Source organism: Malus domestica, chromosome 14, assembly GCF_042453785.1.
Source record: "Malus domestica chromosome 14, GDT2T_hap1".
Taxonomy (NCBI): Eukaryota; Viridiplantae; Streptophyta; class Magnoliopsida; order Rosales; family Rosaceae; genus Malus; species Malus domestica.
The window spans coordinates 4,680,744-4,694,450 of record NC_091674.1 but is presented as its reverse complement, the minus strand read 5'-3'; the positions used below and the strand labels follow the sequence as shown (position 1 = coordinate 4,694,450).

Genomic DNA, 13,707 nt, shown 5'->3' with positions numbered 1-13,707 from the left:
ATGCTAAACGAGATCCCTTCCATCCAAAGAAGGATCTTGGAACCTGAAGTTCCTTACCTAAGTGCAATTGGGGCTTTATTGTACTTGGCTCAATGCACTAGGCCCGACATCTCCTTCGCTGTGAATTTATTAGCTAGATACAGCAATGCGCCTACACACATGCACTGGAATGGTGTTAAAAACATTTTCCGCTACCTCAAAGGTATTACGGATTTAGGTTTGTTCTATACCCTTGAATCTCCAAGTGTTGCCGCCCCCTATGGCCTTCAGATTGATTCTCGCCCTGTTGGTTACGTAGATGCTGGATATCTAACTGATCCACATAAAGCACATTCTCAAACGAGTTATGTCTTTACTGTTGGAGACACCGCTATATCTTAGAGGTCTACCAAGCAAACACTAGTTGCGACTTCGTTTAACCATGTTGAGATTCTTGCAAGCATCGCGTGAGTGCTTTTGGCTGAGAGCAGTTATGGAACATATTTGAAGCACCATTGGTCTTACATCAGTCATTGACCTTCCTACGACAATCTTTGAAGACAATGCAGCATGTATCGAGCAGCTGAAGAAGGGATACATCAAGGGAGACAACACCAGGCACATAGCGCCGAAGTTCTTTTACTCACACTAGCAACAGCAGCATCAGAACATTGAAGTCAAGCAAATCCGTTCCCAGGACAACCTAGCCGATCTCTTTACCAAGTCATTGCCCAAGTCTACATTTCAGAAGCTCGTCCAAGGAATCGGTATGCGTAAATTATTTGAGTTGAATCACTTGTAGTTCTCTTATTTAGAAGTTATGTCTAACTCATGGGGAGTATCTAGAAGCACACTCACATGATCTTAATGTACTCTTTTTCCTACGATTAGGAGCATTTTTTCCCATCGGGTTTTTGCTACCTAACGAGGTTTTAAAAAGGCACCCATCATGGGATGATCATACTCCGTTGAGTTTACTACCTTTGTCCAGTTTGACGTTTGTTTTAGACATTATGCATACTTCTCACTTTTCTCCTTAGTCTATGGGTTTTCCTCATACCTTAGGTTTTACCATAGCGAGGTTTTGAAAGTTTTACTACAAATGCATACTTCACTTAAATTTGAGACTCGCGATCACCCGTTGTGTTGATGACTTTATTAAATATTCTATCTTATCTATTAAAGATCTGATGCGATGGTTTGTTGAGTATTACACACTTAAGGGGGAGTGTTGCAGTCATATTTAGAATAGGAATGTGATTGTGTAAATCCTAGGGAATCTGGGAAAGTATCTATTCATATTAGGATTAGATTACCTATTAAATATTATAATCCTAAAGGGAAATGTTTTATCCTTCTTACTACTATAAATAAAGGCACAATAGAGTGAATCAAACACATCTCACAATTAAATCAATCTCTCTTCTCTCTCAATATTGCCGAACCCCTATCTCTTTCTAAACCCTAGATCGTTTAATCAAATAGGCCTACAACATAAGTATAATTTTTTTTTTCAAAAATTGGTCAAAAAGGGTTTATCACAAATTTACCCCAGGATTCCATGAACATTACACTTTGTTTTGATGAGAAAATTTAAGATTACTAAGTTTTTTTTTTTTTTTTTGGACAAACAATATTATATGCACTAAGAGGGAGGGGGATGAGACTTGACCTCACAATGGACTATCAATAATATGGCTCAGATTCATCTTTAGCAAGAATCGAACCTAAGACCTCTCACTTACAAGTGAAGAGAAATACCATTAGACTGTAGTACTAAGTGGCAGATTACCAATGAATTTTATTTTCTAGAATTTGTAAATTTCTTGTTTGGTTAGCCTAAAAGAACAATGGAATTTAATGTTGAATTTGTTATTTTTAAACTCTCATTCACAGAAATTTAGAAATGACACCTATTTACATAGAATTTGAATTTAGTGGTCCCAAATTTCAATTTTTTTATGAGGAAATTCTAAATTTCTATGATTATGAATCCAAACAAGGGAATTGGTGCATGTCAATTTATAAATTATGACTTAAATCCAAGTTTTTTTTCCTCATTCAAACAATATGTTAGGGGGTTTGTTCCACAATAGTTTTTTTTTTTTTTTTTTTTTTTTGGTTCGGGGTCCCAATAATTTTTTTTTGGGTAGATGAATGATTATATTAAAAGAGAACCAAAAGAAGCAACAAACTACAACACAACAATGGCAACAAAGGCCAAGCTAAAACAACAAAAAAACAAAAAAAAAAACAAAAACAAGAGGCTCTAAAAAATAGCAACAACCCAAACCTAACAACTAGCACCAAAATGAGAACTACATAGGAATTCTCCATTCTTGAAAAATAGGTACATTTGTAGTAAAAACCAGAATATGCAAAGAACATAACCGTAAGCGTGTAGAGTTCATAATGGCTTCAAAGATAGCAATATAGTGGAGGTGTTTATTTCTGAACTTACAATTATTCCTTTCTTTCCAAATAGCATAGACAACAGCTTGGAGGCACAACTTCTTAATGCTAACATCCAACGACTTACATGTCCAATTATTAGCAGCCCCAGTGATAAACTCATGTCAATCCAAAGGAGGAGGATCACAACCACACTTAGAAAGCACATGAGACCAAATATTAGCACTATACGGACACTCAAAGAACAAGTGAATGTGAGACTTATTATCAATCAAGAAAAAGAGCAAATAGGCGAAGCATGAGGGGTAAAGACCATCACCCGATCCATAGTAGATAACTTACCCCTTATAGCAAGCCAAAGAATGAAGCTCTGCCTTGGGACATGCTTACCAAACCACAAGAGACTAGCTCATGAGACTTTCGGATGAGACTCCCTAATAACATTCCATGTAGATGAGGCATAGTAGCTTCCATTGGGTGACAATATCTAAGTAATAGAATCACGCTAAACTGGTTCGGAGAAAGGTGGAACATAGAAACTCGAATTTCCAATAAATCTTTAGAGGAAGAAAAATTCCACCTCCATCCGGAACGATTCTCATCAATAATCTCACTAACCAAAGAATTTGGTTGGAGCCCTGATTCATCAATGATACTAGAAGGATATCTAAGGGTAAGGGGCCCGAGCAGGTGCCAATTGTCAAACCATAAAGAGGTGGAGCGCTGTCACGCCCCGGACCCGGGGTCAATAGGAAAAATAACTCCAAATCCGAAACGTGAGATAAAAGCTAACTAATTAAAATAAAACTGAACTAACGGAGTGAAAAATAAAAATCTTCTTATTTAAAATAACTCAATAATTCTTTACAAGGCTAAATAAATAAATACAAATTCTAGCCTCACATCTATTTTGTTTCATTTGGTCTACCCTTTTGACATTTTGGTTAGTAAACCTGCATAAAAATTAAGGGTGAGCTTCAACAGCTCAGTAGGGACATAACCTTACCACAATAAATTGACAATACTAAATTACGTGTTATAATCATGTAATCAAGTACCAAATCATTATCGATAACAATGCATGAATGAAATGCAATACTCTTCATCTTTACTCGTTAATTCATATAGTAAAATACGCAGACCTACACATCCCATACCGTGCATTTTACCTCTGCAGTGGTGGTTCGAATGTTCTAATATACAATTAACCCCCTGTAACTCAATCATCTCAATTTCCCCTTTTGTTAGTCATCTTGCCAAAACCCTTTGTCGCCAGTCCCGAATTACCCTTAAAAAATCTGTGCACTGTGGGCTCGCCTAAGACCTGATACCTGCTAAAAGTTTAGCTCAACTACACAAAAGATCCTTTTCAACTACCCTCATTTCCAATTCCTTCTCACCACTAAAACTCCAACCACACGACCAATTATGAATGATTGTTATGCGTTTAACAACCTAAATATTAAGCTACTAATCGCACGGTTTAAACTCGCAAGTGCACAAGATCAAACACATAGTATAGAAAGCAAGTACGAGATCATTCCCATGAGGATTGCACTAATATGTATCTAGAGCATGATTTCTAACAATTTAAATTAATTAATTCACAAAAACTAGCAAATATGCACATAAAGGTTTAACCAATAGTTTGAGATGTCTTAAGTTTAAGTAGTAAAACAAAATATAAAGAATGTAGGCAAATAAAAGTAATTGGCAATAAGGGTTTTGAAAATAATGCTTGAATGGTTAGGACTTTGGTATCCATCTCTAACCTTTTTCGCCTAAGCAACTGATACACACGATGATACAAAACAGATTTTTGATGCTTTACGTTTGTCAACCTAAAGGCATGGTATCTACTCCTTAAGCTATTGATTTCCCTAAACAACGAATTAGGCATGGGTGTCTACACTAACTCTTTTCATTCTGAAGTATTTAGCATGGTATCTACTAAGTTGCACTCCGAGAAAGCATAATACAATGGAAATCGACAAACACATGAATCCCAGAACATGGTATCTATTACGGTTATCCGTGATAATGAATTCCAAGAACCGTAACTAGTTCTTTTGTTACTTGGCATAGGTACAAGACTCGATCATCCAAATTTACCCATGTAACAAACTCAATTACAAGGCTATTATATGGTGATCAATCATAAAATAACTCAATAAGATTGGAATTAAAACTGGAATTAATCACTAAAGCATCAACAAATTGTCTTGTAACAAAAAATGTATCGAAAATACTCAAGGAAACATGATTAGTACTTCAACCAAGTCCCAACTATGAAATTTAGTTACTCATAATGTAAATGGGCAACAAAGACAAACAAAATAGAAAGTAAAAGGAGAAGAAAAAACTCTTCAATGATGAATTGCGGAATGGTGCCCCGGTCCTTCCTCTTTCTCTCTTCTGTCATGCCTGCCTCCTCTTTGGTGGCTACTTTTTTTTTTTTTTTCTTCTAATTGTTTTTTCTGCACTGACCTGCCTGCTGCTGCGTTGAAGAGGGATAAAAACCCCCCTTTCATTTGTAATAGCCCAAGGCTTGAATAGCCTTCTTTTCTTAATTCTAATTCAATGGGCTTTAAAGTCTTATCTTATTAGTCTTCTTATTTATTTCCTTACAGACTTTTTAGCTTCTTCCAACTGGTTAAAACTCCTAATAAATAGGAATTTTTATCTTCATTTAATTTGCCACATTGATACACGTTTGTAGAAAATTTTGTATTCGCGCGTAGCCTGATCTTCATGTACTAAAACTGCCATAACTCCCTCTAGAAAAATGATCTTCAGGAACCGTAAAATTCTTCATAAAATAGACATCCTTGGCTTTCCAAATATATATGGTACATCTCCTGGTTCTTCCCGAGTCAATACAGTTTAATCCACGAACTCGATTGCTTTGCATAGGTTGTGCTGATGACATAGGATTGTAAAAGCCTTTTTTAGCTCCTTTTGCACTCTTTGCTTGTTACAACCTACAAAACACAAATATAATGTAAAATCTATACAGAAGAGTAAAACAAAGGTGTAAACAAGGAGAATTATTAAATATATAATAGCGAATTTACGAGCATAACAATGATTCACAAATACTTTCATTTATCATTCACATATACCATAGTATATTCTCAACCAATAGCATTTCACCAATAATTCCATAACCAATAACAAGTAAACACGCAAGAGCAGTATTTGTCCAATTAGCAACCCATATCACATTAACAAACCAACAAGATCGATAATAATATTATAATGCTTCATGAAATTTAATAAAGCCAATCTCCGTAAAGGTTTGCCATATTTCCCCTACCTCCAAAGCATTGCACCAACTCTCTATTACAAGAGTGCACCACCATTGGGATCGATTCCCTGCTGCAGGCTGACATCCCAAGCAGGAAGATAAATACGAATATTTCAGCACCCTTATCTCTGATTCTATTTAATTTCTTAATCTCTTCCTTCTATTTGTCTTCTCTTCTCTCTCTAACATATATAATGTACACACACACACACACACACACACACACACACACACACACTCTTCCTTCTATTTGTCTTCTCTTCTCTCTCTAACATATATAATGTACACACACACACACACACACACACACACACGGACACGGACATACATGCATGGCTTCCTAGCAGCCAACATATGTTTCCTAAAGTGGTGAATAAAAGAATGAAATGCAACCTCTATTTATAGTAGAAAGGGTCAGCTCCCTACAGTGTAAAATCTATTATATGTAGGGATAAAAATGTAACTGACGAATGGCCAGTTGACAAATGGGTTTCAAGGTATCGTTGTGCATGAGGTAGATGACTTGGGATTAACACATGTGGCTTTGCCAACAATGGTGGAAGCTGGTGGTGTCAATGGAATCCCTCAAAACCTCACACCTCATTGTAAATATAACAGCTGTCAAGAAAATGAAGTGCTGCATGTTGGACTATGAAGGAAGCCATCTTATTGTTGGACACCTCCAAGCAAAATGGGATAGACTTCAATTGCAAGACTACACCTTGCTAATTGTAAGAAACTATCGACTAGAAGTTGACAGCAAAATGCAAAAACTAATATGTAGTATATATATGGAAAAGAAATAAACAATATCATAGTAGTTTCAAAATACCATATGTTCTATATTTTAAAAGTATGGGTTCTCACAAGTGCCCATCACCAATTGACATGAAAGAAGAAGAGTCTAACTAGCCCTTAGAGATGAAGAAATTTCCTCCAATTCCAAGAGAAAATGGAAGGAAAATGGGCATTCCAAAAAGAATTACCTTGAAGTAAATAAGCCTTCACCCTATTAGACACAAATTAGAAGCACTAGAAATTAAGCTCTAAATATGGCGGATCATAAGAGCTTTATTCTAACACTGTAATCTCTTTAAGCCAAGGCCCCCCACAGCCTTAGGGAGAAAATTGTCAGACCAAGACACTTTAGCTGCATAACGCCCTAAGCAAGTACCAGACCATAAGAAAGGGCGAAGTCTTCTCTAAACATCTAAAAGGCACGTTTTAGGGTGGATTAGATGTGAGCACCAAAAAACTTGGATACTGGAAAACACAGATTGGATGAGTTGCAATCTCCCAGCAAAAGAGAGAACATTATTCTGCTAGTTTTTAATCCTTGCTTTAGTCTTGTCAATTAAAGGAGAGCAATCACAAAGCCTAAGCTTGGAAGTGATTAGAGGAACTCCTAAGTAACGAACCAGTAAAGATCCTAAGGGAATACTAAACAATTGCAAAATTTGATGTTTAGAGATGTCATTCATTCCAGCAATAAAAATTTGGCTCTTAGAGGCACTAGCGCGAACCCCTGAAAGCAATTGAAAATCACATAGAGATTGATAGAGAACCCGAACAGACTCTTCATCCCCAAAGCAGACCATAGGAAGATCATCCTCAAAGCAAAGGTAAGTTAACCCAATTCTCTCACATACCAATGAAACCGAAAAAGAGGAGAGTATCTAACTTCAACATTAATACGACGGGACAATATCTCCATAGCAATGACAAATAAGTAGGGAGACAAGGGATTGAAAGAAATTGATAGCTTCCTACTTGACTTCCTATTCTGAATTGACAATAGACCCATCAACTTTAGTAATAGAAACTAAATGATTCTTACTTCTGTTCTTCGATATAGACTTGAAGAAAAATGAAGAATTTTTATCCCCTGCCTTTAGCCATTGAACTCTAGATTTTTGCCTTAAGAACATTTCCTCCACAATCAAAACCGAAACATAGGCATCATAAATGATTTTTTCTTGTGCTCGCAAAGAGTTGTGAAAAGGGTTAGAGTCCAGAAGCCTTTGGCACATATCTAAATCAGCCTTGGACTTAATAACAACATCATAGACATTTCCAACATGATCCTTGTTGAGGCGCTTGAGCTGTTGCTTAATGAGCTTGAGTTTTTTGCAAACCTGAAATTGTTTAGAGCCCTGCACTATAGTAGACCATACATTAAAAATTGTGGGAATAAAATCATCCCTGTCAGCCATAAAGTTAAAGAATTTAAAAGGAAATTTTCGGTTTCAGAAAGGGAGCCCTAAGTTGACTATCATGGGATAATGATTAAAGATGCTAGCGGGAAAAAAAATTCAGCAGAGCAGTTTGGCAGAGTTTCAGTCCACCTTTCATTCACCAGAACACGATCCAATTTTCTCAAAATACACTCTGAATCATCTCGCTTGTTGCTCCAAGAGTAGAAAATTCCAGTGGCATTGAGATTGTCAAATTCAGTGTTGAAGAGGCAAGAAGCAAAATCTTCCATTACACTGGTGAAGCGTTGAGAACCACCAGCAGTTTCATTACACCTTCTAGTGATATTAAAATATCCTAAAACAATCCAAGGGGAGTTAGAAAAAGCACTAGCAAAGGAAACTAAATTAGACCCAAAGACTCCTCCTCATAACAACATCATTAGAGGCATAGATGACGGAGGCAAAAAGAACTAGTCTAGGTTCTAAAAGCTTGATGTTACTGTGTATTACTTGATCAGTAGCTTCCAACTTGGACATTGAAAGCTTTGAAGGGTTCCAACTAACCCAAATTCTTCCATAATGATGGCTGCAATAGTTATTGATCAAAATCCACTATCCAGAAAAAGAACTGGAGATACCGTCAACATTTCCAGAATTAATCTTAGTTTCCATAAGATACAAAAGATCGAGTTTATGAAAAGCAATCAAATTCCTAACCTCCATATGTTTAGTGGGGCCATTTAGACCATGAATGTTCCAACACCCGATATTGATCATTAGATAGGGGCAATAGGCGTGTCGACCTGGGTATCTATAGCTTTACCCTTCAAAGAGTTTTTTTTTTTTTTTCCCAAATTTCTATGTTTTTTTTTTCTTTGAATAAGATAAACTGAACATTGGCAAAGCATCAATATTTTTACCTTGAATTCAATGAGGTCATTGGGATGCCCAGAGTCGCTGTATTGGCCAAGTCATGATCAGAGTCAAATTGTTCCTTCTATACCAAGATAGAAAAAAAGGTTGCTTGACTCTACCGACGGGAGCGAGGGAGCAGAATCAGACCCACCTAGGAGTTTTGGATTATCACAAACTAAAGGATCAATCACAACAATAGAATCTAATTTCTCTTGAATATCATTATCCAAATTGGGCTTTGAAGCAACACAAACAAACAGTTCCACGATAGACAGAATTCATCGGCTTTGTCACAAGGGCTAGATGAGTATGAGTATCTTGTGATTTGTTAGAGTATTTGCTTCAAGCTTATTGGAGACCATCAAGAAAGGTTGCAACACATTCACTAGTAGAAAATTTGGGGTCCCAAATTAGGTAACCGATTCAGTGTTAGGAGCAGTTCAAATTAATTGGGTATCAGGAATGTTAACGTTCCCCCCAAGGTTCGTATGTTCACTTGGCGCTTATGCAGAGACCTCACCCCCACGAGGGTTAACCTTGCGAGGAAACAAATATCGACAGATCTATCGTGTGTTTTCTGCAACTCCTGTGTGGATTCCACGATTCATCTTTTCAAAGAGTGTCATTCCGCTCTATGCTCTTGGATCCGCTCCCCCCTCTTAACTCTTTGCCAAGACATCCTGAACCAGCATCGGTGATGGACTGATTTTTTGAGCTTGCTACCAACCTTCCAACGACAGCTTCGATGTTGCCTTGGTGGTGGTTTGGGTAAATTGGAAATGCAGGAATGCTAGGTTTTGGAATGACAAATGCAATCCACCATATTTGGCTGTGGCTTGGGCCATCCCTTGGTGGTAGGAATTCATTAGAATAAACTCTTACTCTTCTGGTCCCTATTCCTCTGTTCCTAGCCCTACTAAATGGTCGCTACGCCCTCAATGTCGTCTGAAGATGAATTTTGATAGAGCTTGAAATGGGGTTGAGAAAATTGGAGGGGCGAGTATCGTGATTAGGGATGATGCAGGAAAATTTATGGCTGGTTTTTGCAAGAATTTTCGGGATGTCTTCTCCCTCATCAGTCAAAGGCTTTGGCTCTTAGAAATGGTGTGGTTTGAGCGGCGTGGGGTTTCCACAACACTATCATTGAAGGAGATTCGTTGGGTGCTATTTCTGTTTCTTCTCGTAATTTGTCTTCCATTGGCAACATTATAAAAGATTCTAAGTTTTGGCTTCCTACAATCATTGAAGGATTTTGTACCCATATTCATCGTCAAGCCAACACCATGGCTCATCGTATGCCTCGTTACAGTTTGAGTATTAAGCAAGGAAGAAAATATCGGTAATATCGGAAATATCGGTAGTCCGAAAACACGAAAATATCGGGATAATATCGATATCGATAAAAATTACATGGAAACCACGGAAATTGTAAGAAAAACTTGGAAATTTTTATTGAAACTTTGCAGGATGTTTATTTAGTCAATTATCTATTAGTTTATCACAAAAAATTGGAAGGAAATGCATTGCATGATGGATTTAACATTATCAAGTTGATTATATAGCGAACTGACAAACATTGTGAGTGTAGAAAATATGTAGTAATTAATGAAAGAAGTCTAAACACACCATAATCATTTATATATAATGAATTAGTACAATATTTTACACTTTATACATTGCATGGTAAGAAAATGCATTGCATGATGGATTTAACTGATTTAAGTTGATTATATAGCGAGCTGGCAAATATTGTGAGTGTAGAAAATAACTTCTAAGCGTTCCATATGGACAACGCCAATCGAGTGATGTGGAGCAATGTGTGGTTATTGACCTAACACATGAAGAAGGTGAACCAATTGGCAATATGAAGAATAGCTTAATTTCTTATAAAGTTACTCATTTTTCCAATATGGGAGTCATACTCTCATGACAAGTTCGACTCTAAATTACTAATAACCTATTGTGTGGCTTAGTCCAACACCGACACCTGAAAATCATTGAAGACGATGTCACCTTGGGGTCCTTATTACCAGCCCAAGTCCCTGCGAGTTTGGGGCCTTCATTGGGCCGAGAATGGAGGGATTCATTTGGGCTTTCTAAAACACTTAAAAAACTTGGGCTTCCCACGAAATCGGGCTTTAACCAAAAGAGAGAGGAGAGAGAGAGAGAGATCCCTCCCTCCTCCACCTCCTCATCCTCCGCCTCCTCCTCTATTCCTCCGCCTCCAGTCAGTCTGAAGTTTGCATATATATATATATATATATATATATATATATATATATAGACAGAGAGAGATTGCAAAGTGCAAAAGCACACAACACAGAATGAAGAACGATCACTGACAGACCAATCCCACAAACCCAGAAGAGCTAAATCCCGCGAAGTAAGCTCGAGGTTTCTATCATTGCCAACCACCACGCTCCCCTCGCCGAACCATCCCATCTCGCCGGTCCGGCGCAAACCTGTTTCACCTTTCTCCGATGATCGAAAGCCCAAAACGCAGCTCGACTATTCGGGCCCCACCCGCGGACTATGGCCCTCTTCAAACTCGTTGCACAAGAAGCTCGACATTCTCGCTGACCACCTCGGAAACGACAGGTACGAAGATCGCGTCCAGCGTAAGGATTCAATCTTTGACAGAAGAAGGAGCTGCATGCAGGTATGGCTGTTCATTTTCGATAAATTCTCATCTGGGTTTTTGTTTAATGGCGATGATAATTTCGTTCGTTCAACTTGGAGTTTAATATTTTGTTTAATTCGTTCAAATTGTAAGTAGAATTTGTAAGAATTGGTTTTACATTCGGTGAATTTGTTATTTGAGATTATAAAATTCAGCATAATTGCGTCAATTTGTGTTGATGTCCGTTTGAATGTGTAGTTCCTGTTTGTGATGCTTCAGCTGGTGAGGTCTACACCCTAGATTCTGGGTTTCTGTAGTTTTCGAGTTTGATGAAGTTTTCGGGCAACTTTCGCGGTTTGCTGCGTAGATGATTTGCTACCATGTTTGTGATTGGCATTCAGCAATCTCTTCAACAATTTAGAAGCATAAACTTGTCAAGGAACAGAAAGCTTTTGCAGATCCCACTTCCCCATTCAATTTCTTGTTTCAAGCTCTATTCTTCAAACCGAGCTAGGGAAGAAACTGAAAGATGATGCAGCCAGAAAGAGGACGAGAAAAGAGGACATGTTGATCTCCTGGATCAATCCCATGGCATGTTAAATTCCTGGTTGTTGTAGTTTTGTGGTCTGAAAGCTATAAGATGTTGTTGCCTTAGAGGACGAAGTCAGAAACAGCACTGCAACTCTGCAAGAAAGCACGGTTCTAGTCCCACATCGGCCAGCTGAAGAATGTAGGAGAGTTAAGACGTGTATAAAATCGAAAGCCCAACACTGCCACATGCATGGCTTTCTCGGCCTTTTGGCTGAGATCAAGTGTATTTGGTCTTATCAGTTTAATATTTGATATGTGGGCCCTTGGTCTACACGATATTATCGATATTGTCGATAATATGACGATATTATCGATAATATCGCGATATATTAACGAAAATTAATGGGATAGTGTGAAAATATCGTTGTCTTACAAAAACGATATTATCAGCGAAATATCGCCGATAATATCGATATTTTGTACCATGGTATTAAGGATAAAAGTGAACGAATCGATTGCCCTCCGTCTTTAATCACTGACCCTTTTTTTGAGGACCTTATGTAACTGGTTGTACTTTTTTAAGATTGATCATATTTTTGTAATCCTTTGTTGGTTTTTGAAGTGACTTGACTTTTGCCCCTAATGAATATCTACCATTGCATAAAAAAAAAAAAAAAAAAAAAAAACAGGCCTACACAATTTTATTATATCGAGTAATTAAACAAATTTAAACGAAATATTAAAATCAGTAAAATTTTTTAGGAAATTTTATTTAAACCCATCTAACCTATTTCTACACCCAACTTACTCTTTTAACCCATTTAATTTTTAACTAAACTATTAATATCTCTTTAAACCGAAATTTAATACCTAATATACCCCCATAAACCCAATTCAATATGTGGATTTATCTTTTCACCCACTTGCTTTCCCATCTCCAAAAAAAGGGGACCTAACATGAATGTTCTGCCAAGGCCAAGCAATCCACCAAGGATACCAGCTGTTATGCCACCAGCGCAATATGCAATAAGCTTGTAAACTGGCCACTTTGTGCTTGCTTCTTCCTTCGATGCAATTACTCTGCGCCTTTTGTACATATTAACTGCCCGATATGAAGTTACTCCAATAGCCACTGGAATCTAATTTATACGACAAGAAAAAATTCCATCAATGGGAGTCTCATTTTGGTCATATTTCTGGCTATCTGCAAGCACAAAGAAGTTTTTCTTTTCCTAGTACAAGAAGCATGGAAGATGTATGTAACTGCAAGAGTTCTATCAACCAATATGTTCCGGAACATTTCTTCACATAAGTCTGCACCGACAAGTAAGATTCACGTTAATCTAATTTCTTAATGCAAAAAAGTGAAGGAGACTCCAAATGGAAAGATTCGGTGTAAGGAAAACCAACTACGTATGACACTAGATAAAAACCTTAGCAATCTGCAATGCAAGTATTACAAGCCAGACTGCTACAAGAGCTCCGAGTTCCTTCTAGCGAACATTATCAACAACAGAAACCTGGGAATGTCACAGAAGTTGCCTAAAATATTGCAGAGAAAAGTTTAAGCTTCAAAATTTTTACCTTCTTTCTTTTAGTTTTGTTGATGCACAAAATCAGCGAAGACTTTGGTACAACAGAAAGTGTCAGGTTTTGTGACCTTCGCTTGGTTGCTTCGGTCACTAGTGAGGATAAGTACGTAAATGAATAGAGACAGAGAAGCAAACACAGGATGTACGTGGTTCACC

General features: G+C 37.4%; 1 protein-coding gene, 1 long non-coding RNA gene and 1 pseudogene across 3 annotated transcripts; 2 read left to right on the top strand and 1 right to left on the bottom strand.

Annotated features, from left to right (window-relative positions):
• LOC139191110 (secreted RxLR effector protein 161-like) lies at nt 1–381 on the top strand. The gene has a single exon (XM_070811659.1). The coding sequence runs from the start codon at nt 1–3 to the stop codon at nt 379–381; it is 381 nt and encodes a 126-aa protein (XP_070667760.1).
• A 4,801-nt stretch (nt 382–5,182) lies between these two features.
• Nucleotides 5,183–7,658, bottom strand: LOC139191393 (uncharacterized). Of its 2 annotated transcripts, none has more exons than XR_011575444.1 (2): nt 7,536–7,658; nt 5,183–5,372 (listed from the first exon to the last, which is right to left on the bottom strand). It is a non-coding gene; the product is annotated as an uncharacterized lncRNA (long non-coding RNA). The 2 variants fall into 2 exon arrangements; XR_011575445.1 differs by lacking the exon at nt 7,536–7,658 and adding an exon at nt 5,708–6,151.
• A 4,551-nt stretch (nt 7,659–12,209) lies between these two features.
• LOC114821247 (U2 spliceosomal RNA) lies at nt 12,210–12,393 on the top strand (annotated as a pseudogene).
• Nucleotides 12,394–13,707: the final 1,314 nt, after the last annotated feature.

Excerpts from the sequence above, each read along its gene's own strand:
- LOC139191110 (XM_070811659.1), top strand. The coding sequence starts at position 1 with ATGCTAAACGAGATCCCTTCCATCCAAAGAAGGATCTTGGAACCTGAA.